General features: G+C 43.1%; 1 protein-coding gene and 1 pseudogene across 1 annotated transcript; both read left to right on the top strand.

Moving 5' to 3' along the window:
• Positions 1–6,267: 6,267 nt before the first annotated feature.
• Positions 6,268–10,519, top strand: LOC123080248 (probable LRR receptor-like serine/threonine-protein kinase At1g05700; annotated as a pseudogene).
• Positions 10,520–13,173: 2,654 nt separating this feature from the next.
• Positions 13,174–17,443, top strand: LOC123080238 (senescence-induced receptor-like serine/threonine-protein kinase). The gene is made up of 14 exons (XM_044503149.1): positions 13,174–13,252; positions 13,366–13,912; positions 14,035–14,259; positions 14,642–14,919; positions 15,058–15,194; positions 15,297–15,370; positions 15,463–15,534; positions 15,619–15,699; positions 15,792–15,949; positions 16,065–16,282; positions 16,366–16,492; positions 16,575–16,643; positions 16,763–16,955; positions 17,047–17,443. Exons 1-14 carry the CDS (start codon positions 13,174–13,176, stop codon positions 17,441–17,443), a joined length of 2,655 nt encoding a protein of 884 aa, XP_044359084.1.
• The last annotated feature ends 6,819 nt before the right edge of the window (positions 17,444–24,262 follow it).

The raw sequence follows: 24,262 nt of genomic DNA, 5'->3' as shown, positions 1-24,262 counted from the left end.
CATAATCAATTTGCACACGTATGCAACATTGTCCAAGCCAAACACGTCCGTTGCACCTTCCATGCTTGCAAGTAATAGCACATATTTCGTTGCGTAATTATCTAATCATGGATGCGCACTCGATCGCTCAAATGAGCGGCCGGCCTCACACGCTTCCATGTGCAAAAACTTTGCACATCTCTCTAGTAAGGGTTGTTTCGCCGGGGTGCTAGTAAGGAAAAGCTACACATTCACGGAGATATGGGAGAAATTTGCACATCTCTGTTAGGCAGTTGGATAGAACAACATTCAAAGTTGCACATCCACCGTTAGACAGCTGGCCGAGTTAACAAATAGTGAAATCCACACATCCATAAGCAAAGAAAAAGTTGCACATCAACTAATAGTGAAATCTGAACTATATTGTCCACTCGGGAGCCATACCTAGCAAGTGCCCACTAGAACCGTCTAGTTCCTTCTCCTCCTCCCGTGCACATACCTTATACTAACCAATCTAATTTCCCCTAAAAACATAACCAATCTAATTCATCTGTCCATCACGTCCGTCATATCCCTCTTCAATCAAACCTTATGCTTAATCGAATGACCTCCGAAATACAGCTAGGGAGCTGATTGGTTATGCTCCGGTAGTCTGAGTAAGAACGGCCTGCACCATAAAAGAAAAATGGATAGCCTACAAAGGCAGCTAGCGGCTGCCACAAAGTAATATCCATCAACAACACATTAACCAGTTCCAACTATGTCACCTTGCATCCGATACAGAGTACTTATTTCTGTTGAGCATGAATATTTTTTAAGAATATGCCTCTAGAGTTTCATACTTATTGACTAATTGGCCTTTCACTTATACTACCTCTTTTTTTTTAGTCTTTCACTTATACTAGCTAGATATGCCCACGAGAGAGCGAAGTTTTGGTGGACGGGTGCATAGGAGGGCTTTATTTCAAATGATTAAAAAAATGATATTTCCAAGTTTAAATAAATCAATTTTTTTGCTGAAAACTTATATATATTCACTATGGATCTGTAAAATTTCGTTTAATAATATTATGATTTGCAAGCTGCACAAAAAAAGACCCGGCATAACAACAAAAGAGAATGTGCCATATTTGTTTACGTATTGTTTTTTGGTCACCGACACGTATGAAAGTATATTGTTATGAAAACTTCCCTGAACATGTTATATATCTATTTGTGTACACAATTTATTGATATTTTTGTGATGTAGAACTACATTATTTATGTTCTTCGATGGACACGTCCACAGTTTGCACTTTTCGAGCCCATGATCTCTTCTTGGTGCCTACTATTACATCCTTCCAATATTAACATGAAAGAATTAGTACATCCCATGATATCTTCTTCGTGCCTACTATTACACCCTTCTAATATATATTTTGTATTAACATGAAAGAATTATATAGGACGACCAAGCCGCCTATTTTTTATAAGTTATTGTGATAAACATGTTTGCTAAGTAATACATCAATTTATGACTATGTAAACAATATATGTTGCACTTGTAAATAAATGCATGCAACTATTTGTCTTTGTTAATACAATAAAGTATACGTGTCCAGTACGAGTTAGTCTTCCCACACACAAAAAAACATGAATTAGTCTTGGAAGTTGAACCGGTGGGAAGCAACTGAATTTGAGATTAGGGGCACGGTTATCCATAACCTGTTGACATAGTTGGTGTCAAACACAAGATATTATCAAATTCTAGTGTGCAGAAGATCTTTTTATCTTGGTGGTTCGTTGAATGTCATTCGAGAGAAATTGCAAGTTAATGTACAATCCATTGAGTAGCAATACGAAAAATTTAGCACTTCTATGATCTTTATTCTGGACTAATGAAGAATATTGTATTGTTGATCCAACATACTTAATTTTTGTTTTTTAAGTTTAAGTAAAGACTAAAAAATCGCCATATAAGCAGACGCACATATATAGTTTTCTCACAAATATTTAGGAAACACAATGCAAAATAACTTGAGGATAAATATTTTAGTATTTATCTACTAAAATCGAGGCAATATGTCTGACACATTAAACATCTGTCAATAATGCAAGAGATGTTAAAGTGGTTATTTGGCACACATATTTTTTTCAAGGGAAATCCCAAGAGGAATTACTATTATTATAAGCATTGAAGCTTAACTAAAATGTAGATCTGAAGCATTATTTATTAAGAGGAATACAGTTTGGATTTTGTAGTGTGCACGTTAAGACAATGTGTGGATTGTTGTGGCATGCGCGATAATTTGCAATGCATATAGTAGCAATACCAAAAAAAATTAGCAATGCATTTGCAATGTTTATTATGGGCGCAAACAAAGATATCATGTTGTTCTTTTCTTTTGAAAAAACACCTAGATCTATTATAAAAGTTTACTAGAACTATAAAACACTTCAAACATAATAAAAATCATATTGAGATCTCTATCTCAACTAGAACGAGCCACCAACATGCTGCATTGCTGGTATTGTTTGACCTCCATACTTTGTAAATTGTGGAAGTAAGGACACAAAAATGGATACACATACTAATGTATTTATAGTTCTTTAGCAAATAGTGGAGAATATAATGCAAAATCTTGATAGATAAATATTTAGTAGGTAGATGTTAATGTTGAAAATGATATATCCCATATTTTTAGGTATCACCTATATTAATAAAATGATATGTTTTTACGGAAAAAATTACTATCTACTCATCATTTGTCATGGCAGTATAATGAACACCAGAAATAATAAAAACCACAACCAGATTCGTAGACAACCTAACGACGACTACAACCACTTGAGCGAGTCAAAGGCGTGGCGCCATCATCGCCCTCCCTCATTGGAGATGGACAAAACTTGTTGTAGTAGATAGTTGGGAAGTAATCGTGCTAACGCCCCATAGGATCAGGGCACCAGAACAACAACCATCAATGATGAAGAGAAGCGTAGATAGAAAATATCAAATTTGTAGACATATGAACGAACACGAAAGAAAAATGGATCCACGAAGATCCATCGAAGACCAATACTGACCGAATACCACGTGATCCGTCGGAGACACACCTCCACACGCCCTTCAGCGATAGTAGACGCACCACAAGGACGTGGGCAATGCAGGGAGCAGCCTATGCCATCTTCAGGGAGCCACCGCTGCCACACCTTCTTAAACAGGACACAAACCCTTATCGGCCTTGAAAAAACATGTAAACATGAAGTAGGAACCCTCCCACCGGCAAGGGCCGAGGTCCTCCACGCCTCCATGGACCTAAGGCAACATGAGATGAGGCAGACTGGCGGCAGTGCCGATGAGAGGTTGAGAAACCGTAGCCGTCTGTGAACTCATTTGTTAGTTAACTTATTATCAATATAGAAAGAAATCAATACCATAGGTTAACTGTTCACTGCTCCGAAGACAACTATGAGGATAAACACCGAGGGCAAGACATCATATGCTAAAATAACAGTTTGACGCATAAATGTTTCTATAGGAAAATTAAAAAAATATTACATTTAGTAGTGAAAGTTGTGAAGCTTGCAGAAACATGTTAGATTTCCGTACCAAAATAATTTAATGTGGATAATACAAATGAGCAATTGGGATTGTTTTATTGCATACATTACGACATATCAGTTTGCAGGCCTACATTTGAGAGAAAGTACAAGTTACTCTATTTTGACAACTATTAGCAATATATTTTTCCATACTTACGTTATGGGTGCACACACAAAATGATATGGATATGCATCATTTATCCAGTATATAAACAAATTGTTCTTGAATAGGTAGCAAGCCATGAAAAATGCTAAAAATGGATAAAAAGGATGATAGTATGAAACTATACAAAGAGAATAACATATACAAATTTTAAGAAGAAATTATTTAGGTTATTCATGGAACTGATACATATAATTAGTACTACAACTTCAGATGGACTTTTGGATTTTTGTAACTAAAGAGTAATAATTTTTTTACAAAAATAAAATCTATAGAATACAACTAATCTGTACAACAAGACAATTTGGGTGCATAGCTTACGACGAGGTAGGTCACTGAACTATCCTAAAAGACAAATAGCAGGTTAGTATGCAATTCTAGTTGTTCCAACATTACAATTTTATTCACCCCACCATGCTAACAGTTCCAATGAATATGTGGACCTGTATCGCCCATCCTACATATAAGCTATACATAATTTATATGTTGAAGTAAATACATAGTTGTTATAGTACGAATAATCTCAGAAACACATTTTTAGTTGGTTATTCATGAAAATTGAAACCACATATATCTCACTTCGGCCACTCAAGCGTTCCACCACATATATCTCACCGAGCTTGCCGCGTCTGGGGAGGAATTGGGGACACTAAAATAACATGGGTTGTGTTTCTAGAGAAATGGCATGGGTTGTGGTGGTTAAACCCGGGTGATGTGTCAGTTTGGTCAAAACCGTGTCCACCTCAGATGAAAACCCCCTGAAGTGGTATACGGGACTAAATTAATCTGGTTTGAGAAGTTGAGGGACTAAGTTTTGCTGGTTTTGGAAGTCAGGGAGCATGTCTATATTTTTGTAATAGTTGAGGGACAAAAAAGTTATACTTTTCCCATATTTAATTCAAAGTAGTAGTTTAACTATATGCATTGCACTAGAGAAAATCATAGATTTTTCTACCACTATCTAAAGCTTTAGTTTACTTGTAACATTCCTAAATCAAAGGCCAACGATGTTAATTGTTTAATGTGAACTGCTTTGTGGGGGGTTGTTAATACAAACCACAAACATGATTGATTGATCAGGTACCCCTGTAGATCCACACGACCGTGTATGGCTCCCTAAGGGACAGAGATCCAGTGACTTGCCTCTTGCAAGTCACGTTGTAACTGGCCCCCTTCCATCTGCCATCCAATGTAGATCCAACGTGTGAGATTGGCCCCCTTCCATCTGCCATCCAATGTAGATCCAACGTGTGAGATTCGCCCAGGTGAAACCAAGCCACAGCTACAGACTTCCGGGACGGACGAGGGCTATGGAGGGCAAAAGCTAGGGATTTGGCGGGAGGCCGCGGCGCGGACGAGAGGGTTGAGGGCGGTCGTCTCCGTCGCGGAGGAGAGGAAGGCGAGCCAACACGCAGGGGAGAGTCCAGGGAGAGAGAGGAAAGCTGCGCAAGTGCCCCTGGAAGCGAGGCAGCTCGGCGCCGTCGCGGAGGAGGAGCTACGCTTCCATGGAGTAGAGCGACGAGGGGCTCCGCCGTCGCTGCAGAGGAGGGAGGAGATCCGCCGCCACTGCACCGGACGATTCGACGGGAACCTCTCTGGATGATTCTATCGTGAGTCCCCTGCTGTTCATATTCAGACTGCAACATTTTCTGAATTTTACTTTGGCTGAAGTTGTTCTTCCTGGTACACCAGATCAGCCGTATAAATGCACTATATGTTCTGCTTGACTTCTTTTTTTATCTTAATAAAATTGCATATCTGCAGCATCTTGACTCGCCTTTCTGAAATTGTAGCTTATCTCTGAAATTGTATATGTACTGATTTTATTTTAGCCTATCTCTGCTCATGTGTGCATCTGGTTCACTCTTTGGATTAAACATAGCCAAGTGTACAACTATACTTGCCTAATATATCCAGTGTTCAGTGTCAAAATTGTCCAGTTTGAAAAGGTTCCATTACTTTACTGGCATTGTTTCTTCTGTATTCACTAATCCTGCAAGTGTAGGCTGAGAACTATACAATTTGGACAGGTTCCAGTGTTGTGTTGCTGCCGTACATAATATGCAATTTGGACAGTTTCTTGTGTTTTTATTAAGCCAAATGCCCTGTTCAAGAATTCATCCGATTAACCAATTAACTTGCCGATTAAAAATCCCTACTCGTAGGGTCACCGGGTAGCCTATAAACCGATAAATCATTCGATTAATTGATTAAATGGCCGATTAACTTGCCGATTAGCCGATTAATCCCCTACTCACCAGCCAACCGAGCAGCTATCAGTTAACGATTTCCTCAACAATGGTCAAATGTGGGCTGTGAAATATGTAATTTGGAATATCTTAGTGCTTTGTTGCTGTTGTCATTATGTACTAGCATTAGCATTTGTGAAAATGGGCAATCTGAAGAGGTTTTGAGTGCCATGTCGGCCCTGTTTCTATGCTTGTGCAGTTGTGCTTTTGCCAAGTCTGTAGGTATGGGCTGTTTTGCTTTGGGCAAATCTCATGCGTTGGATCTGCATTGGACGGCAGATGAGAGGGGGCCAGTTACAATGTGACTTGCTAGAGGCAAGTCCCTAAGAGTGATGCAAAAATGTGGAGCAGCATATCAACTACGGAGACGGTGCAGAGTGATGGCGATGTCTTCGAGGTACCATCGATGGTGATGCAGACAGCAGTCACGCCGCTAAATGCCGCCATGAACCTCGAGATCATTTGGAGCCCCAACCCTCAGCCCCCGAACCAGTCCCTAGGATATCTCATCATCATGCATTTCTCCGAGCCGCAATTCCTTCCTAGCAACGCCGAGCGCCAGTTCTACATCAGCATTAACGACATGCAGTTACCCGAACCTGTTAGCCCACACTACCTTGGCACGGGCTTCGTGTCCAATGGAAATGCACGTTACCGAGACAACAAGTACAACATCTCCATGTACGCCACCGCCAACTCGACGCTACCACCTGTAATCAGTGCCGTCGAGTTTTTCTTCGTCATCTCCGCCACCAACATTGCCACTGACTCCCAGGATGGTACGTTCCTACGCAAATAACTGACATGTAGCTTATGATTAATTCTTTAGGCACACAGGTCGAACACGCATGCTAATCAAAACATGTTGTGATTAACAATTAACTGCAGTATCTGCCATCATGGCGATCAAAGCGAATTATGAGGTGCAGAAGAATTGGATGGGTGACCCATGTGTTCCAAAGACTATGGTCTGGGAAAGGCTGACATGCAGCTACACCAGTGACAACTCTCCAAGGATCATAAGCATGTAAGAATTGATTATTCATACATCTATATGGAACAATGGTCCGTTTTTGAAGAGAATGCTTTGTCTGGTCTGTTAATAAAGCATGAAGTGCAAAATTAATGGAGATATATATATATAGCAGGTTACATCTATGTATCTGGATGTCATTAACTCTAGCGCTGTCCCTTCCTCGATTCACGTGTGGAAAGTAAAGGTTCCCTTACGTATCAAAGTGTTTATGTGGTTTGTGCATAAACAAGTCATTTTGACTAAGGATAACCTGGCAAAACGCAACTGGGTGGGCTCATTTAGGTGTAGCTTTTGCGATCATAACGAAAGCATCAAACACCTCTTTCTCGATTGTCCGTTGGCTAAGATTCTGTGGCGGTCGATTCATATTGCGTTCAATATCAATCAGCCCACCTCTATCAATATGTTATTTGGAACATGACTTGATGGGGTTGATTCCGATACTGCAAGACGTGTTGGCGTTTGTGCTTTACTTTGGGCAGTATGGAATTGCAGAAATGATTTAGTATTTAATAGATCAACAAACATTCACTTTTTGCAGGTTGTCTTCAGGGCCACGGCATTCATCCGTATGTGGTCGCTACTCACTCCGACGGAGCCCAGGGAGCGTTTGGTTACTGCGTCTATCCGATGGGAGATGGTAGCGCGGGTTATCTTCAACCGATTTGGATGACGGTCATGTAATAGGATAGGCATGTAGTGCTCCTATTGTGTTTGCCAGCCGGTTGTGGCTTTGGGTTGGAGCTCTTTCGAGCCTTTTGTTTATCTTCGCAACTCGATACTTGACGACTTTGTTGCTGGACTTTATTTTTAATAATATGAGCCGTATGCATCTTTCTGATGCAGAGGCTGGGGTAAACCCCCTTTTCGAAAAAAAAGAAAAAAAATATAGCAGGTTACATAACTACCATGTCTAGTGGATCTGATACACTCGATATTTGCACTTTGCAGAAATCTTTCCTCTAGTGGCCTCAATGGTGATATATCCTCTTCTTTCACGAATTTCAAGGCCGTCCAGTACTTGTACGTGAATGGTTTTGGATCTATTTTGGTGACATTTTACTTGCTGCTTGTACCAAAAAAGATTAGAGAACAGATCTTGTTTTTTTATGTTGCAGGGATTTGTCAAACAATAACTTGACAGGCTCAATACCAGGCGCCCTTTCGCAATTGACATCATTGACAATTTTGTAAGTAGGTCGACTTATCTTTTAGTCTATTTTTTGCGACCTCATGTTAAATATTTGAGTCATGTATACAGTACTAGTAATTTGTATTTATAGAGATTTGTCAGGCAACCACCTCAATGGATCAATCTCACCTGAGCTCCGCAAAAGGACTCAAGATGGCAGCCTGAATCTAAGGTACCCCCTCCCACCCCACCAATTCCAATTCCAATTCTATGTAACTCGAGTAATTAATTACTATTTGTCATTAATAATCTCCAATTCCTTTTCTGGTAGACATGGCAACAACCCAGACATTTGCACTGACGGCAATTCATGCCAGCCTACTAAAACGAAGAACAAGTTGGCCATCTACGGTGTTGTCCTTATAGCTGTCATTGTGGTGCTGGTATTAGTGGCAGTAGCGCTCTTTTTCTTTCTAAGACAAAGAAATCCAGGTGAGGATTTAGAATCAGCACGTCAACTATCTGATATGCTTCCCCATCCTTGAATAGTCCTAATGTTTGTCATTACATTTTGCCACATGTGAAGAATCTATGAACAACTCCGTCAAGTCACATAAAGAAATGAAAAACGACGGGCATAGGTCAGAAAAGGATGGCTATGGGAACAGTCCACTTGGATTGGAGACTCGTCAATTCACCTACATCGAACTTGAGAGAATAACCAACAACTTCCGACGAGTGCTTGGCAAGGGAGGGTTTGGTAATGTCTAGGAAGGCTCACTAGAGGATGGTACACGAGTAGCGGTGAAGATTCGGTCAAAGTCCTTCAATCAAGGCGACAAGGAATTCCTCACGGAGGTAGAATTTACATAACTGCACTCCCGTTTCTCTGTGTTTCTTGCTTCGCTATATTTTACAAGTCTTGAAACTTCGTCATAATCATGCTGTCGGAACACGAACACTAGTAAAATTTCAAATTATAAAGAAAATATTTTACCATTGTTCCTCTAAAATTATTAATAAAGTAGTTTCTAGGCATCTATTAGTATCAGGAAATTGTGAAAATAAATTTGTGAAGTATTTTTCGGGTCACTTGTGTAGGTTCAAATTTTAACCCTCATACATCACAAGAACCTTGTCTCCATGATTGGATACTGCAAGGATGGGGAGCACATGGCACTTGTGTACGAGTTCATGTGAGAGGGCACCCTAGAAGAGCACATTTCAGGTACACAAGTTGCTTGCTGGTATGTATGTATGTATGTATGTATGTATGTTAGGTTGATGTAGAGACTTCAGGTAATGAAAAAAATCTGTTTAAAAAAAGTATTCTATGATTGCAAGGTGATCGGTGCATTTTAACTTGCTCTTTTCAAACCAACAATATTTAACTATTACTAATCTATATGGTGAACTGAATAAGTAGTCTGAAATTCACAATGTCGGATCATTCGCAGGAAAAGGCAACAATGCGGTATGCTTACCCTGGAGACAGAGACTCCGAATTGCAGTTGAATCCGCTCAAGGTATGTGCTTGAAAACAGAGTTTTCACCTCTACCTTTTGTTGATAAGTGTTTATGTTTTTCAATCTTGACTGCTGGTGTGCAGGGCTGGAGTACCTACACAAGGGGTGCAATCCACCTTTGGTTCACAGGGATGTTAAGGCCACAAACATCCTGCTGAATGCCAAATTAGAGGCTAAGATTGCTGATTTCGGCCTATCCAAGGCTTATCATCACAATGATGACACACATGTTTCCACAAACAGAATCGTTGGTACACTAGGATATGTGGATCGAGAGTATGTTCCCTCTCCCTCTGATTTGAAGTCTTTGTGTAGCATGCCACGTATTAGTTAAACTTGAAATGTTTGTGCAGCTACCAGACAACATGGCGGGCCACGAGCAAGAGTGGCGTGTACAGCTTTGGCATCGTGTTGCTTGTGCTTGTGACTGGGAAGCCACCCATCTTGCGTACCCCACATACCATCAGCATCATCGAGTGGGTGCAACAACGGCTAGCACAGGGAAACATCGAGGGTGTGGTGGATGTGCGGATCCATGGTGATCATGACATAAATAGTATGTGGAAAGCCACTGTTATTGCGCTGAAGTGCACCACTGAGGCATTGGCAGAACGCCCCACCATGACCGATGTCGTTGCTCAACTTCAAGAGTGCCTCAATCTAGAGGAGGACTTGGCTGACGGTGGGTCTGACAGCGGCATCTACAACGGCATCAATAGCGATGACATAAACTGGACAGATGATGCTTACTCTACAAACAAGTCTACAAACTCCAGGCAGAGAGCTGCACTTGAGACAGAGCATAATTTTGGCAGGGTCCCAACAATGGACACCGGGCCTGCCGTGCGATGAGAGGTGTCTACCATGAGCCATATAATTATATTTGACTTGTTATGAGGAATCTATATGAGCATGATAATGTTATTAGATTAAGTTTTTCTAGTTTAAATTTTGTCACCTCCACCCAACTACCATAATTTCTTATAAGTTGAAAGAATTGTGATATTTAGCTTCCCACCTACCGTACCTCGATGGTTTATCTGCGGCAAGTTGCACATGCCTTTGGTTTTACTTCCCTACTTGTTGTTCTAACTTGTAACCTTGATTAACGTTTTCATTATAGAATAACCATTTTTTTACTTGGGGAGGGGGGGGGGTGCACTGGTAGGGGGAATATATATCCAGTGATCCTTGCTGCGAAGAGACCAACTTTTTAAATTTAATCCAAGTGTTAGAAAAACAATATCTTTTGCTCAGTAAAAACATTTACCATGGGAGGCTGGGAACCATCATAACCACGTGGCAACCGATATGTTTACCCGATAACTAAATCCTTGACCCTGGCTCATTGGCTTGTTATCATCTTTGCCTTCCCGTCTCGTCGTGCCGCCACAACTTCTTGTTTACCTAGTCATCTCCCTCGTTGTCTCAAGGCATTTGGTGAGCTCCCTCTAGCGTTATTTTCCGGGATGCTCCAAGCCGAGCAATGGCCTAATATTCTACCTACTAATATATCCAGTAACATATCATCAGATGCCTTCATTCAGCGATTGTGTGTGATTGATTTTGACAGTTTGTTGCCCTTGTCAAAACGGTCTTGAGATCTTTGGTCCTTCGAACTCCATAAGGCGGCCATCCTTGTTGTGCGGTGGCACTGGGTCATGAGAAGGGGCATAGTAGAAAAGAAAATAGCTTTCATCCACGAATAGATCAACCTCTAGCTTGAAGGTACATCATCACATTGGTACGGAACAATGGATCATGTATGACTCAAAACAATACCACTAGAATCTACGGTGATTAGGGGGTTTCAGTGCAAAATATAATGAAAAACTTATAGAGCAGATCAGTCGGTGGCTCCTTCGCTCCTATCACGACTACACGGGGTCTCCATCTGTGACGACACTTAATCTAAGACTATACGCTGCACATGGATTGGGACGGGAGCTTATCCCTCGCCGACAAACGACCTCATCCTCCCCCTCCCCATGTTGCCATTATAGCGCTCGAGATTCCCCTCCTCTCCTCATGTGATGTGTCGACGCCTAGTTGTCTGACATCCCCCCCCCCTTCTCCTTACGCGCTGGCACCACATGGTACATTTTCTTCTTCTCTTCCATTGGCGAGGCCTCGTGCAACCTCTACCTCCTCTCCTCCATGATGGTAACTAGTCCTCCTTCGTCCTCGCCCCTCCCATGAGCGATGAACGATTACGTAGCTTTTCCTCGTCCTAAATACCAGATCTACTTGAGGAGGAGGTGTTGGTCCTCCCATATTGCGCCGTGCCATCTCGTTGGAAGTATGCGCGCGCGTGCGTGTGTGTGTGTGTGTGTGTGTGAAAGAGAGAGCACGCAACCGGTGTCTCAACCAGATAAGGTTAGGTCATAAGATGAGCCGGGCTTATATAATGCCTAGGCGCAGGTACATGAGCAAATTAAAACGTGCGCGATGTCTGACTCACATTGCACAGACAACAGAAAACGCACGGGGCAAACCGGAACAACGGTGTGCAATGTGCTAAACAGGCCATTTTCGCTTTGCACTTTGCGGATGGACTGGCTAGCGCAAATGAGAGTACTTAATGTATCACACATTGAGCCCTAACTGTGAGGATGAGAGGGGGGGGGGGGGGTGTTTACAAGCCTAAGCGGACCCCTTAACCGTCTAAAGCTTCAATGGTGGCCTCCTTGCATGGCGTGTTTGATGCACGATTGATGAGGCACTCACAAGACGTCGTTTGTGAGCTATGTGGCGTGTGTGTTTCCGTGGTGGTGGTGATAGTGGTCTAGTTTTTTTTAGAAAAGGAGTGATAGTGGTCTAGTGGATTTACTCTATGCTCTTATAGGCCACTCCTCGTCGTCCCCACGATAGCAAAATATTATTATTAACCAAAAACGACCATCTAACCAAGCTGTCATGGCGAATCAACCTGTGGTTGAGTTGGTTAGGTGGACAGTGGTATCCCCAACCCACCAGGGTTCAAATCCTGGTGCTCGCATTATTCCTGGATTTATTTCAGGATTTCGGGCGATGCGCTTTCAGTGGGAGGAGACGTTCCCGTCGACGACGAGGCGCCTACGGTGACTTCGTAAATCTCAAGATGATATGCCGGCTCAGTCTCTCGGAGGTGCTCATAGGGGTAGGGTGTGCGTGTGCGCGTTCATAGGGATGAGTGTATGCGCGTGTATATGAGCGCTTGTGTCTGTACTGATGCTCAAAAAAAAAAACCAAGCTGTCATGCCAAACTTGAATGAAAGCTAAAGTGAGGAGTTGTGGGCGCACGACTAACGGACTACGGCCGTACTATTGGTACCGTGCGACCGTTGAGAAACTAACTCCTCACAAGGTCAACCGCAAGCCAGCTCTTTGCCCGTTCTGAAATGGGTATATATTGAGTGCTTAGTAGGACGTATATTTTGTCCTAGTTACTAGCGGTTTGGTGCTTGCGGCCTGTACGCGTGAAGTGCAATGGGGCGATCAAGCCTGGAGGAACTCTCTGCCCGGCCATGGTTGACGCTCCTGCTCGGCCTTGCAGCCGCAGCCGGCATGCTTCAAGTTCGCGGCCAGCGCGCCCTAGCGTCGAAGGTGAGTTTATGATTATTATGAACATCGTAGCTAGGATGTGTTGCACCATATATGTGTTATTATTTGCTTGGACAAATCCATAAATCCACATCCATCGGCATTGAGCAATGCAGGTTTCATAAGCATCGACTGTGGCCTGGACGAGAAGACCAGCTACGTGAACGTCATCCAGATACCGTACACTTCGGACGCCGGCTTCACAGACGCCGGTTCCAACCACAACACCTCCGCCAAGTACTGGACCACGCGCATGTCCCAAACCGACCGCAACGTCCGCAGCTTCCCCGACGCGGTCCGCAGCTGCTACACCCTGCCGTCCCTCGTTCCGGGGTCCAAATACCTGGTCCGTGCCACGCTCAGGTACGGCGACTACGACGGACTCAACAACCTCCCTATCTTCGACCTCTACCTCGGCGTCAACTTCTGGCAGACCGTGAACGTCACTGAAGTCAACATGGCGGTGATTGCCGAGGTGATCGCCGTGATCCCGGACGACTCGGTGCAGGTTTGCCTGGTGAATGTCGGCTCCGGGACGCCGTTTATCTCGGCGCTGGTGCTGAGGCCTCTCGAGAACTCGTTGTATCCGCCAGCGAACGCGACCCAGGGGCTAGTCCTGATCGACAGATACAGCTTCGGCGACACGGGAAAAGTACCTATTAGGTGACTTTGCAGTGCTGCGTACATTGAATGCCTTTCTGTGAAATTCTGAAACATGCACGGTTTTTTAGTTGAAAAAACGTGTACATTTGTCTTAACATTTGTGCCTGTGACCACCTGACCAGTTACCCGGACGATCCATACGACCGGAATTGGCTGCCGTTTAGCTATCCAGAGGAGTGGTCCGACATCTCAACAACGGAGAAGGTAAAGGACAACATCGGCAATCTCATCCTCCACGCGCCGTCAGTCGTGATGCAAACTGCCATCACATCGCGCAAAGACTCCGATTCAAAGACCATCCAGTTGGCATGGGACATCAAGCCGAACCACGTGTACCCAGTGCCCGGGTACCACTCTATACCCTGACAGTAGAGATCTCAAATTTGATCAACCATCTAGAGTAGTAGTACATTCTTCAGTACGACCTAATCAATAAGCAACCAAATGTTTTTATGCTGTGATTCTCCTAAATCTATGTCGCCTTAGTTTTTCTTATACCTAAGTCGATTTATCAAACCGAATGTAAACTTACCCGATGAATATTATCCCGGCAACAAGAAAAGAAGTCGATGTGATGTGAGCCGTCTGATTGGATCCGCCTTGTCCTTGATATTCACATGATGCGAGGCTTTGCATCATACTTGGTCATAAGAAAACCTCAATCAACTGTTATTGCAAGCATATATATTTGTATTAGCAGTTTAATTAATATATGAGTACATGTTATAGGTGCATTGCTATCTTGTATGCCGCGGAGCTGGAGATCCTGGCCAGTGATGATGTTCGCGAGTATGATCTCATTATCAACGACAAGAGGACCAAGGTCCCGTACAGGCCCAAATACCTCATCGCTGCCGCCCTATACAACAACGAACCCCACCACGGTTTCAGCCAGTACAGCTTCACTGTCATCGCCACAGCGAACTCCACACTACCACCGATGATCAATGCCTTCGAGTTTTTCTCTGTCATCTCGACTGCCAACGTTGGAACAGACAGTCAGGATGGTAAACATTCAGAAATTTACATTCAGACGTGGGATCATTGTCTATTGATTAGTAGCCTTTTTCACGATAGAGATGTACATGCTTACGTGATCTGATAATTGTGCTTCTTTGTCTTCGGTGTCACCGCGGGAAAAAAAGTTTCTGCCATCAACAAAATCAAGGTTAAATACCAGGTGAATAAGAATTGGATGGGTGACCCATGTGCTCCGAAGAATTTTTCATGGAACGGGTTGACCTGCAGCTATCCTACCTCTGGGCGTCCAAGAATCACAAGCATATAAGTTCAAATTTAATTTCCTATCACGCATGAGAGATTTATCCAAAAGAATGAGAAAAGACAATCGTGTTGTTTCAACTGAAACATTTTGTGTTCTAACAGAAATATGTCAAATGGCGGTTTGAGTGGCGATATATCTTCTTTCTTTGCTGATATCAAAGACCTCCCGTATTTGTAAGTAGACCTTTTAAATCCATTTTCCATGTGAATATTACAGTACAAGGGAAGAAGTTCAAATATTTTGTATGTGTTGTCACTTATTTCAGGGATTTATCATACAATAACTTAACAGGATCAATTCCTAACGCGCTTTCACAACTACCCTCTCTCGTCGTGCTGTAAGAGTTCTGAATTATAGTATCTCTTTGATGACTAATATTTATGCACATTATTGTTTGACACAACGCTATTTGTCCCCTTAGAGATTTGACGGGCAACCAGCTTAATGGATCAATTCCAGCCGGGCTACTCAAGAGAACTCAAGATGGCTCCCTAGCTGTTAGGTCAGTCAATTGTATTTATAAATCGAATGATAACTGGTTTTCTCACCATTGCTTTGACATTTGCCATCTCTTTTATTTTGTCTTATTTATAGATATGGAAACAATCCAAACCTTTGTAGCGACAATGGTTCTTGCCAGACAAAGAAGAACAACTATATGCTTGCCGTCTATATTGGTGTTCCCATATTTGTTGTTCTTTTGATAGGAGCCCTTGTACTACTACTGATGTTCAGAGTGAGAAAGAAGAAAGGTGACACTCCGCATAAACCATGCCCATTGATAATTTCACATATCTGCACCTCCGCGGGGAGTAGTTTACTTTAAAGAGTGCAAGGTAATACTAATTTCATTCTTGAATTTTCAAGGATTGGCAAGGGGAAGCCATGGACATGGACGCCAACAAATGGAGAACCGCCAGTTCACGTACAAACAGCTGAAGGTCATAACAGACAACTTCAAGGTAGTGCTTGGCCAAGGTGGGTTTGGAACTGTTTATGACGGTTTCTTGCATGATGGTACTCACGTGGCAGTCAAGTTGTTGTCTCAGTCCTCCAATCAGGGTATCGAAGAGTTCATGACAGAGGTAATGTCTGGTCCAGTATGATTAGAGAATGGTAAATATTTAGATAATATTTGGAACTATTTACATATCTTCTCCTCGGTCAGGCTCAAACACTAACAAAGATTCATCACAAGAATCTTGTTTCCTTGATTGGTTACTGTAAAGAGGAAAAGTATTTGGCACTTGTCTATGAGCATATGTCTGAAGGAAACCTCGAAGATAAACTTAGAGGTGTGTTTGTCCATCTTTAAGAAGAGCATTAGAAATATCTATGCCGAATCCCACAATACTGACGACAGACATACTTTTGTAGGGAAAAACTGCACGGATGTATCCTTAACATGGAGACAAAGGCTCCGCATTGCACTGGAATCCGCACAAGGTATAGTCATTCTAATTTGGAAGTTGGGTCTTCTTACTGCTACTATTATCTATGTTCCGCAAGAACTTAAAAAAAGTTTTGATGGGCGGTTGCTATTTGTTACTATGATGTGCATTCAGGACTCGGGTATCTACACAAGGCATGCAGCCCTCCCTTTGTGCATCGTGATGTGAAGACATCAAACATCCTACTAAATGCAAATCTTGAGGCCAAAGTTGCCGACTTTGGCTTGATGAAGGCTTTCAATCATGACAATGATACCCATATATCCACGGTCCGGGTGATTGGCACAAGAGGCTACCTAGCACCTGAGTAAAAACCCTAGCTTGTTACCATATTTTTGTTGCCTGCATGACAAGTGTAAAGAAAATGCATCTCATGGATGTTGTACATATGTATTCAGGTATGCAACAGCTCTACAACTGAATGAAAAGAGCGACGTGTATAGCTTCGGCATTGTGCTACTGGAGGTGATCACAGGACACCCAGCCATCCAACAATTTGAAGAGGTCGTCCATATTGTTCAATGGGCACGACTACGCCTTACGGGAGGCAACATCGAGGAAGTGGTGGACACACGCATGCAAGCTGATTACAACATCAACGGTGTGTGGAAGGCCGTGGATCTCGCGCTGAAGTGCGCCGAGCATGCTCCGGGGCAGCGTCCCACGATGACTGATGTGGTGGCCCAGTTACAACATTGCCTTGAGCTAGAGGGTGAAGACCACACCAACGATAATAATGCTAATAGTGGCTTCTACATGAAGGACGACAACGGGGACCGTGGTTTGCTTATGTGAGTCAAAGCACCACTTTATTTGAGATGATCACCGTTAACTTCCGAGGGTGCCAACCATGGTCATCGGTCCTGCACTCCTGGAGCATGATAAACCCTCCATGTACTGTTCATTTGTAACATAGTTTTTTGGCATTGCAACAGACATCTTCTCCATTTTAACATAGAGTTCACCATTTTTTTAGACACTATTCCTTTAGATATAGTGTAGTTCTCGCCTCTGCCATTAATAAGAAAAACCTATTCAAGAATTTGTCCGATTAATTAGTTAACTTGCAGATTAATCCCTACTCGTAGGGTCACCAAGTAGCCGATAAACCGTCTGATTAATTGATTAAATGACCAACTAGCCTATTAATCTCCTACTCGCCAGCCAACCGAGCAGCTACCAGTTAACGGTTTCCTCAACAACGATAAAAACATTATTGAGAATGCTCAAACATGTCTAACTGGTATAAGGCTAAATATCTTAGCATGTGTGGTGGTTAGTGATCTGAAATGACATTTTCACTGTTAATTTTTTAGAGTGCAAAAACCAAAAACAAGGTGTTCTTGCATGAAGGTTTGGTGTGGACCTTTCCAGAGACATCTTAACAAATAGATAGAAAAGTGATTTTTTTGTTAGAAAATGCATAAACATGCATTTTTATATATTTAATTTTAATGCCAACACGTCGGGTGTGGCTACAGATACACGATACCGACTCTTGGGCTTTCTAATATACAAATAGATGTGCATTTTAACCCCACTGGGCTATCCCCCTCCCTACAAAGTGACATCAAATGCTTTGATTCACAATTTTTATCTATACAATTGTGAATCATTGTACTCACCTTGATGAACCAAGTAACCAACTCCTATAAATGAAACTAGACTAAGGATGGCAATTTTATCCATGGGTACGGGTACCCGCGGGTACCGTACCCGCATGGGTAGGGTATGGGCACACTTTTATACCCATGAGTAGTACCCATATCCTACCCATTAAGTCATGAGTAGGATACAGGTATAATCTTGTACCCACGGGTATACCCATACCCTGCCCGTTGGTGAACTAATGTTAAGTTGTCCTCAATTAGTCATTAATTTGTCATGTGACTCGTCTACTCCTATTGACTTAAGAGTATGTTGTGATTTTGATATTTGTCAATTACTCATCTACCTGTTATTGAGCTGACATAATTGATTTTTTTGTCAATTGTGCTATCAATGAGCGTAAAATTGTGAACAACTTGTTCTACCCGCTAGGTACCCAATGGGTACGGGTACCCGTCGGGTATGGGTATGGGTAAAGTTTCATGCCCATGAGTACGGGTATGGGTAGAATTTTGTGCCCACTGACTATTCGGGTATGGGTATGGTATTGCTCTGCCCTACCCATTGCCATCCTTAAACTAGGCAGGTGACCATTTGTATCAATTTTGTCATGTAAATGAAGACAGCGTGGTTGCAAAAACCCTGGGTGCTGTTACTAGACCTTGCTTTTCTTAATATTTCTGGTGGATCCCTTCCTGACAGCAAAAATTTGCAAATCTGGAAGCCTGGGTCGATGCCTTGTGCTGAGCTGTCTGGAAGCTCAGAAACAAACCTTGTTTTGATAAAAAGCTTGTTAGATCACCTGCTGAGTTTATTTGTTATGTATCTTCTTTCCTTCGCTACTGGGTAGGTTGGGGCATGGGGTGTATCTGATGCAACGGGTGACTCTGAGACGCATACTGGTGCAGAGGAAACACAGGAGAGGGATCTTCTCATGCTGGAAGATGCGTAGGACAATAGGATGGTACCACAAGCATGGAGGATGCAGCGATGCATGAGACTGAGGAAGATAACAATGTTTGATGCCAAAACTGAAAAAAGAGCTCTCGAGGGAGGTAGTAGCTTAGGCCTACACTCCCCTGGAGTAAACATCTGAATGTGCACCTGTGTGTGTGCATTGATCGTGTTTTGTGTCAAAACTTGATCTCTTTTGTAACTAGATGATACCCCGCGCGTTGCTGCGGGAACTCTTAGTCCTATGAACATGATGATAGATAAATTGAATAACTTTTAGCATAATTTATTAAGAAATTAAGATGAGAAAACTGCAATGGACACATCTTTATATGGCATAAGTAATCTCGTTTGACTTGCATGAATATTAATGTACATAAACACACTAACAGGGATTCCGAAAGAGACATAATGTGAAAGATTATGTACAAATGTTCGAGCTGTTGTTGTAAATCAATCTTCATATATGCATTATTGGCCACTGTAGTTGCTTTAGTTGCTTGCTTGCAATACTTGACCGTGAGTGATGGAGCTCCAATATCAACAAAAACGCATATTCCTTTCTCTCTGTTTGCCAAAGTGAGTACCAATTCTTTTTGTTCAAAGCATTAGGCTGAATAGAGCATGAGTAATTATACACGTAAGCACCGATCGAGATCCAAATTGTCGAGTTGAAAACAGAATTTGTTGCAACAAAAAGAAACTATGCATGAAACCTTATAAGCTACATTAAGTGAATAAAAAATAGAGGATTGCAATTTTTGTGGTTTAAAATCTCAAACATGACGAATTGTTTTGTTCAGACCTTGGACAAATAGGCATATTTAGTCAATTCAGCATATGCAAATTGCAGAATAGTTGGGAAGATAACACAGTCAGCACTGATTAATTTGTTTGGATTTATAAGCAAGATACTTAAACAGAGGAGGACATGTGGATGTACGATCCATCAAGGCTTAGTGCACAGAGATGAGTAGCGAACTGTCAACTACAAAAATTATAAAATAAAAGGGTTCAAACTTAAACTGATCCCATACCATAGATAACTTGGAGAAAAGTTGGACAACCGTCGTTTTCCATGTTCTGAATACACTGCAGTAATCTGCTTTTTTCCTTATTCTGAATATACTGCAGTAAGCTTAGAAAATGAATACATTGATGCAGTATATTCATTTTCTTGGTAATATTTCCATCAATCTTCCCATGACTGTAGTCCTGAATGAATGAAATATTTCCATACAACTGGGCATCATACTTCTCTTTTAATTTGATCAGTTCCTGGGATTTGCAAGAATACGTCATGGGACAAAATTAAACATAATAGATCCACACCTCTTCTGAACAAAATCAAGGAAAGTGACCATCTCATATCATTACCAAAGCTTGTCATATCATGATACCGTATCATAATAACTGCTATACTACTATGTGTCATGCATGACAATAAATAAAGTGGTACATGATACTAGTATATGATACTATGCATTAGGAAGGTAGTACCATACACTAGTATCATATGCATGATACTTGTATATGATACTTTCCATTACAACCAGCCTTAGTGCTAGCCAGGCGGATGAACTCAATGCCCTCGTCGTCGGTTGAAAAGTGGTCTTTTTTACTGGGAGACTATTCAGTTGTTTACATGCAAACGGAGAAGAATGATTGGATGATAACCACTAACATGGCATCTACGATGATGTGGATGGGCTGCATGTCAAGAGAAATATGTTAGTGAGGATGAACTATTTAGGCTGATTGTAATGAGAAGTATCATATACTAGTATCATGCATATGATACTAGTGTGATACTACATCTGTAATGCATAGTATCATAGAGTAGTATCATAGGTAGTCTCATTTATTACAATGCATGATACATAGTAGTATATAATTATTATGATACTAGCTATGATACTCAGCCCTTTCTTTCTTCATTTAATTTTAAACCACCTCATCAAAATGGTTTAGTTGGCATGCATGATACTAGCTATGATACTCCCGTTGCGACCAGCCTTAGGTATTATAGATGAGTGTTGTCCCTCTCCCTGTGGTGGAGTGGCAGTGCGTGTGTTGCCTCCTCCCGCTAGCATTGCATGCGGCGGTTAGGTCCTGTTGTGTGGAACCTTGAGGGTGGCTTGGTGTTTGGTTGCTCTTAGCTTTTTTGTTTTTGTTGTGCGCTATGGATGCTCTTTTACTTTTTCTTGGTGTTCACTTTTACATCTGTACTTAGTTTTGTAAAAATCAACATGCATGTTTAGAAATCACATACTTACACTTCAAGAAGAAAAGACAATAGAACAACTGACTGGCAATAAAACATAGAAGTCTTCAGCGTGCAGCAGGACCTTTGGACATTGTTGGTACCCTCATAAAATTATGCTCCATCTCAAATGATGTGTTGTTCTGGCTCACACTAGTGGACTGATCAACTGCGTAAGAATCATAACTCAAGTTCGGATCATTGCCGCTGGTGCCAGTGTAGAAACCATTGTTTGTGTTTTCAGTGCGGCCATTCTGTAGCTCGATACATTCCTGTAGTTGTGCAACTATGTCGGTCATGGTGGGCCGCTGCACCGAGGCTTGTGCAGTGCACTTGAGTGCGATGTCGGCAAGCTTCCACACTGCATTGATATCGTAACAACTGTGCATGGGTCCGTCCACCACACCCTCGATGTTGCCTTGTGCCAGCCCTTGTCGCGTCCATTGGATGATGCTGATGGGCACTGGCTCCCGCAGGATAGCCGGCTTTCCAGTGACTAGCTCTAGCGACTCCGAAGCTATACACGTTACTCTTGGTCGTTGGCTGCATGGTCACATGGTACTCTGGATCAACATATCCAGGTGTACCGACGACCGTGTTTGTGGACAAATGTATGCCATTGTCGCAACTGAAGGCCTTGGACAAGCGAAAGTCAGCAATCCTAGCCTCCATCTTTGTGTTCAACAGGATGTTTGTAGCCTTAACGTCCCTGTGGATGAGGGAAGGATTGCATCCCTTGTGTAGGTATTCTAGCCCTACACATCACATCACAGGCAGTTTGTGCTTAGCTTTTTGAGAACATTAAACAGTGTTAATGCTGAACTAGCAACAAAATGCATTCACTACCATACCTTGCGCTGATTCAAGTACTATCCGGAGTCTCTGTGTCCACGGCAGACATGCTCCGTTGTGGTTACTACCTGCAAATAGATTGACATTGTAAGATGAATAATGATACCATTCTTTCAGTACAAAGTGATCAAGCAACACCAAACCGCCTTCAGGTACTCAAGTCTAAAGCAAATATTTTCTCTAAGAATGACCGTAGAATCTGAAGCTATACCGCTAAACAACTTAGATACCTTCAATGTGCTCTTGTAGGGTTCCTTCCGACATGTACTCATAGACAAGTGCCATGTACTCCCCATCCTTGTAGTAACCAATCATAGAGACAAGATTCCTGTGATGAATCCGGGTCAAAATCTGGGCTGCAAAAAATTTCATAACGTCAAATTTCACTCTGAAAGTTCTGAACGCACATTTCTTTTTTCTTTTTTTCACAAGAAAACACACATTTTTATCTGTTGAGTATATGTGTTATGTGCATATTAAGCCCGCCTCCTAGTTTCTTGTATAGTTGAGGTCCGTAACTCACTTTTGTGCATTATATATACGTGCCTATGTACAAAGAGCAATACATCGTGCATCATAATCTTACATGGTATCAGTTTTTAGGTTCTAACCCTAATCTTCCGTTGCCACCGCCGCCATGCTCCTCCGTGCCGCCGCCGTCTGCGCGCCTCCCGCGCCGGCCGTCGCTCCTTCCCTCCCTGCGCGCGCTTCCCCAGCAGCCCGCTAGCCTCGCGTCGCGTCGCCTGTGTAGATCGTCGAGGCTCTACATACATACGCTCTACATACATACGTACGGCCAGAATCCATTGAGCTGCCTGCTAGCTTGCTAGCTATCTGGTTGCACGTACGTGGATCTCACCCCTCGCATCGTCGGTCGCTCGCTTCGCCAGCTCCTCGCATCGCCCGCTAGCACACTCACCCGATCGCCCAATAGCCTTGCCCGACGCCGCTCGCCTGCATCGCCCTCTCGCCTCGCCCGTCGCTGTCCCGCCCGCTCGTTCCGGATCGCCAGCATGCCTAGCCTGCTCACATCGCTCGCCTTGCCAGCCGTTGCTGCCGCCTGTCGCGATCCGCCACTGCCAGCCGCTCGATGGCGTCCACCGGTCCGTTCACCGCCGCCTCTGCCGTCCGTTGACGGCGCCCTCTGGCGTGGTTCCACCGCAGGTGTCCTACGGCGCAGCCCCTCCGCCGCTGGCGTTCTTCAGCCAGTCCGTCGTCACCTCGCCGTCGGCGCCGCCTCTGCCCGTCGATCATTTGCTGTTGTGCGGGGAGTTTGACGCACCCGTACCAACGTACGGGAATCCTACGTACGGGGCTCCCCCTGTGTACGGGTCTCCCGGGTACTGGTGGGGTCGTCAGCAGGCCAACACTCACAACAGCCTGACGGCGCCCAGTACCTGCAGCATCTGTCTGCGGGTCAGCAGATTTTTCCGGCGGGCCATCCGGCCTACTCAGCACCGCAGTCGCAGCTGGGGCTGCTACCCATACCGTATGGAGAGTACCGGTCGCCGCAACCGAGCGGTGGCTACGGCCTCCCCAAGGTGTCTCCGTCCCCCTCGCCGGCCCTGCCGCCGGCGCCATGGGACCTGGTGCTCCTCCCCACACTGCATGCCGCTCCTACGCTGAATAACTACACTGGAGGTGGTGATTGGTACATGGATACCGGTGCTACGGCTCATATGTTTGCTCATCCTGATAACCTTGTCTCCTTCACTCCTGTTTCTATCAACCCCCGCATCATTGTCGGCGACGGTTCCACACTTCCTATCACACACATTGGGCACACTTATTTTCCTTCTAGTTCTTCTCCATTATTTTTGTCTAACATACTTGTGTCACCCCATTTTATTAAGAATCTCATTTCTGTTTGTTGTCTCACTCGTGAAAATCCTGTTACCATTGAATTTGACGAGCTTGGTTTTTATGTCAAAGATGCT

Source organism: Triticum aestivum, chromosome 1B, assembly GCF_018294505.1.
Source record: "Triticum aestivum cultivar Chinese Spring chromosome 1B, IWGSC CS RefSeq v2.1, whole genome shotgun sequence".
NCBI classification, from domain to species: Eukaryota; Viridiplantae; Streptophyta; class Magnoliopsida; order Poales; family Poaceae; genus Triticum; species Triticum aestivum.
The sequence above is the reverse complement of the archived record's forward strand: the minus strand, read 5'-3'. Positions and strand labels throughout refer to the sequence as shown.

Bases quoted from the DNA above. Each gene is read 5' to 3' on its own strand.
- LOC123080238 (XM_044503149.1), top strand. From the start codon at position 13,174: ATGGTTGACGCTCCTGCTCGGCCTTGCAGCCGCAGCCGGCATGCTTCA. The intron at 15,700-15,791 runs GTCAGTCAATTG...TCTTATTTATAG, and splicing joins GATGGCTCCCTAGCTGTTAG to ATATGGAAACAATCCAAACC. The intron at 15,950-16,064 runs GTGACACTCCGC...TGAATTTTCAAG, and splicing joins CAGAGTGAGAAAGAAGAAAG to GATTGGCAAGGGGAAGCCAT.